Here is a 5,000-nt window from a genome sequence, read left to right as displayed (position 1 = left end):
AATGGACTTAAAAGAAGTATAAAGGTTAAAACTAACAAAGGTGAAATGATTAGACCTATACAAAGAGCATATGATTTAGAGATAAGTAAACATGAGAATATGTCTGTTCCTGATGAAGTGGCAAATTTTGATGATGTTTCAAGTGATAGCATTCATTGTGATGTAGATTTAAGTGATGGAAGCATTGATGTACCTTTGAATAATGTAAGTGATGAAGTACCTAGAATGTCTATGACGGGTAGAGTTATTAAAGCTCCAAGTTAGATTTATAAGTCAATACAGAATTATAAACTGTGTATAATGCACCAAAGTGTCCTTTAATTATGTTTAAGATAATGAAGCAACAAATGTAGTCCTTTAAGTGCCAAAGGATTTGTTATTAATAATTGATTTATTTTTGAACTATTTGTACGTAGCATATATCTTATTAAGTAGCTTAAGGTACGTATAAAAATATTTGTGAATTGTATAGGCGGCTAATCGCCCCCCATGGCCGGGAGAATGTTAGATTTAGAAATAAAAATATCTATATATTAAAATTAAAATTAAAAAATATTTGAATATAGTCACCCCGAACGGCGGGTCCGTTTTCTTTGACATACGTGATGTTTCTCATGTTCCACTTTCTTTTTATGTTTATATTTTGTACGCTTATTTACTACAAGAAAGACATGTTTAGTTTATGTTACACCATTCATCAGGTGTATTTATTTCCATTATGAAGACTATATTTTAACTGCATTGAAACAGAAGTGTAAACATAGGCTTTATCTGCATCGTCAAAGTCTTGAAATCATTTCAACCTCATGGGCACTGTCGGGCGTAAGACAGCGAAAGTGTCGTATCGCTTGAACAAAACCAGCCGTCACGCTCACAGAGCGACCCGTGCCTCTGTGGCGCGCCTTTGAAAAACATTTTTTTTTTTACAATTATTTGCTTCTTCTTCTGATGAAAAACACTTTTGAGTTCATAAGACACGACAAATACATATCTTGTTTGCTTTAAGTAATTCATGTCGGAATGTGAATCTGAATATGTTAACATCATGCTACTTTAAGCATGAAAAAAGTTTATTTCTTCAAAAAACTAGTTTTGCAGATTAGCAGTCAGTAAATAGATCTTATTTGTGCAAACATAGAATGCATTTCATGACACATCAATCAAAGCAAAATTTATTCTAGGCTTATTCACCTAGGTATGCTATACTTTTTCATGATATTTTCATATTTTCATATTTTCATTGCAATACACGCATTTTGTGCGTGTATTACAGAAGTCATGTTTAAAATGGATATCGCACAACACACAAAAAATATTATTGTTTGCAAACATTATAGGTTATCACTGTTTATAAATTAAACTCGGTTATTTTATTGTTTTATATGAGTTACCGACTTGATTTACTTCAGTTTTCTCTGAAGAGACCACTTGCTGCCCATCAAATCTTAACAAATTTGAATGTATTACACTTAGTAAATTCAGTTTCTCACAAGTTAAAAAATAAATGAAATCCAAGCCAAAGAATTCAAACAATTATTTACCACCTATTTATCAATGCTACATATGGTGGTATTTGTTTTACATTTTCACGCATGAACTGGAGTCTCAAAATATGCAAAATATCTTACTTTATTGTTACATAAATTTAGTTGTAAACCATCATTAAGATACTCCTTAAACGGTTGAATAAGACGACATAAAATAAAAATCAGGAAATATTTGGCATTTTCGCCATTCGGCGATGGTTCGGGCTAGCGTGCTGCCGCCCCTATTGGATAGGTTGATACCGTGGGCGGGTGGTGCTCTTTGGCAAAAGAACTTGAAATACGGCAGCAAATTATTGCGAGTTTTTGGCAATTATTGCAGATAAGGCCATTAATATATTTGAATATGAAATATGCATTTTACATCAGTAAAATTTTCTGAATAAATAAGCGGACGCACAACAACACCACGGGTTTAAATGTCCAGCCCAAACAATATTTTTATTAACTGCACAAATTTGGCAAGGAAACCCCACAATATATATATATATATATATGCACATATATATATATATATATATATATATATATATATATATATATATATATATATATATATATATATATATATATATATGCACATATATATATATATATATATACATATGTGCATATATATACATATACATACACACACACATATATATATATATATACATATATATGTATATATTTATATGTATATGTATATATATATACTTATGTATATATATAAATAAATATATATACTTTATATATATAAATAAATAATATATATATAAATAAATATATATATATATATACACATATGTATATTTGTGTGCGTGTGTGTGTACATATATATATATATATATATATATATATATATATATATATATATATATATATATATATATATATATATATATATATATAATATATATATATAATATATATATACGATAATGATAAGACTAGACTAAGGCCAAATTAATTAAAGCCCGCCATCGCGTCAGCAAGTCCAAGAGACGAGCCTCCCGTCCGCCAATGTCAACCAGATTGAATGCACAGGTCTAATATCTATTAGACCTGTGCATTATTAACTAATATTATTACCTGTGCATTATTATTATTAATATAGATACATATAATCTAGATACTATTTATATATATTTTTTTTACAAAGATTCAATCTAAATTTCAGGCCAAGACAAGGAAAGAAGTTATTCGAAGACGCCTACATTAATACGTGGAGTCATTCCATACTTCCGGCTGACGAGTCTTTGTTCAAGATCACTTTCAACGCTTCGGAAAAGGTATGGACTCATATTACATATTACAACTGGCAAGTTCTATTGCGTGATATGATAAACACACGAAACCAAACTCACACATGCATACACACACTTGCTCGTGTAGAAACACACACATAGACACATGCACACACACACACACACTCACACACAAACACACACATGCACACAAAAACACACGTGCTCGCGCAAAAACACACACACACACACAACAAATGTATGTGTATAAATATTGAGGACACATACACACAAAAAGTGGACAAATATACACACAAAAACAAACATTTTTAGACACATACAGAGCACACACATATACACACACGCTCACTCACACATAGACAAACACACACACACGTATACAAACACACACACGACACACACACAAAAATTGACACTCACACATACAAATACACACACACACCCACACTCACACATAAACACACACACATACACACACACACGCACACAAAAAAAAAAACACTAATTCACACACACATACAAATACACACACACACTCACTCACATACACACACACTCACTCACTCATACACATACACACACACCCACATACACGCACACACATAAACACACACGCACGTACACACAAAAAAGAAAAGAACTGTAACCGCCTTAGCACAAGTGCATTCTGCAGTTTATGTTCTGTTTCCCCTCGCCGACCCAAGTCAAGAAAGTACCTTTCCTATAAATTGACCAGAACCTATCGTTGTGTTCCCACGCCATGTTTCATACAATTCTCAGTGTATTTCATATACAAACTATCTCTTGTCTATACTCAAAATGATGCTCTCAATGTACTCAATCCTCGATTATGTATGTACAATCATTATTTGCATGGATATTCATGATCACTTCTATATCATGTATTTTGCCCTTTTCCCCTTGTTCCTCAGGCCATAAATAAAGGTTGCCTCTGTTGTTGATTATCCCATCAACAACACCAGTGTAATAAATTTGTTTTTGATTATCCCATCAACAACAGATTTATTACACTGGTGGGAATCAGTGGGATAATCTACAACATTATTACACTGGTGGCAGCGGTGGGATATATCAGGGCTTGCCAACAGTGTAATATAGTTGTAGTTTTGTTTGGTGGTGAGTGAAGTTAGATTTGTGGCAGAGTTGATGCTTTATTTCTACAGGAACTTGGTAGCGTGGGGTACAGCTAATGATTGTGGCAGAGAGGAGTGGGGCGACGTGCCATGCCTGCTAGGGTGAGCGGTCAGTGTCTGCAGGAGGCTGGGAGTGTTCTCCCCTGAGAGGTGGTCTCCAGAATGAAGCTAGACTCGACTAACATTGGCAGAACAAAATGCGGTTTTGAAGTACATAGCAAAAAATAGTTCAAATTACATTTACGGTAAAAACGGTTACAAGAGGGGACAGGCTGTTTGCCAGAGGCAACCTTTATTTGTGGCCTGAGGAACAAGGGGAAAAGGGCAAAATACATGATATAGAAGTGATCATGAATATCCATGCAAATAATGATCGTACATACATAATCGAGGATTGAGTGCATTGAGAGCATCATTTTGAGTATAGACAAGATATAGTTTATATATGAAATACACTGAGAATTGTATGAAACATGGCGTGGGAACACAACGATGGGTTCTGGTCAATTTACAGCAAAGGTACTTTCTTGACCTGGGTCGACGAGAGGAAACAGAACGTAAACCGCAGGATGCACTTGTATTGAGGCGGTTACACATACCCACATACACACACACATAAACACACACATACGCACTCACACATAAACACACACATACACACTCTCACACACACTTTCACACACACACACATACACACACACACTCTCACACACACGCACGCACGCACACATACACACACACACACATACACACTCGCACACACACACAAGCACACAAGACCCTGACTTAAGTACCCCTACCAGAGCAGCCTGAGCAGACATAGGAGCGTCGAGGAGAGCACCGAGATGAACCCGGCCGAGTGGCTTGATTGGAGGAGCGCGCACGACAGGGTGGAGGAGTGGCTGAAGGAGAACTGTCGAGTAGAGGCGGACGAGTCGCATCTGGTGGCCATCTTACAGGACCTAGAGCCGAAGAAAAGCCATTTCCGATAGACGCACGTTGTTTTTGTGTGATTACATGTGTGTATATATATGTTTATGTGTGAGAGAGAA

At 35.1% G+C, this 5,000-nt stretch overlaps 1 protein-coding gene across 1 annotated transcript in view; it reads left to right on the top strand.

The window, feature by feature from the left end:
* LOC147469340 (uncharacterized) overlaps positions 1 to 4,940 on the top strand; it is a 12,141-nt gene extending 7,201 nt beyond the window's left edge. Inside the window, exons 4-8 of the mRNA XM_086549246.1 lie at positions 2,707 to 2,861; positions 3,575 to 3,627; positions 3,816 to 3,904; positions 4,463 to 4,525; positions 4,757 to 4,940. Of these exons, the coding sequence (XP_086405372.1) occupies positions 2,707 to 2,861; positions 3,575 to 3,627; positions 3,816 to 3,904; positions 4,463 to 4,525; positions 4,757 to 4,940 (544 nt within the window). The remainder of the gene's footprint in view (positions 1 to 2,706; positions 2,862 to 3,574; positions 3,628 to 3,815; positions 3,905 to 4,462; positions 4,526 to 4,756) is intronic.
* Positions 4,941 to 5,000: the final 60 nt, after the last annotated feature.

Source organism: Penaeus japonicus, unplaced genomic scaffold, assembly GCF_977035675.1.
Source record: "Penaeus japonicus unplaced genomic scaffold, GWHDUDI00000001_assembly GWHDUDI00000022, whole genome shotgun sequence".
In the NCBI taxonomy this organism is placed as follows: domain Eukaryota; kingdom Metazoa; phylum Arthropoda; class Malacostraca; order Decapoda; family Penaeidae; genus Penaeus; species Penaeus japonicus.
Note: the sequence above shows the minus strand (reverse complement) of the source record. Positions and strands in the feature narration are given on the sequence as shown.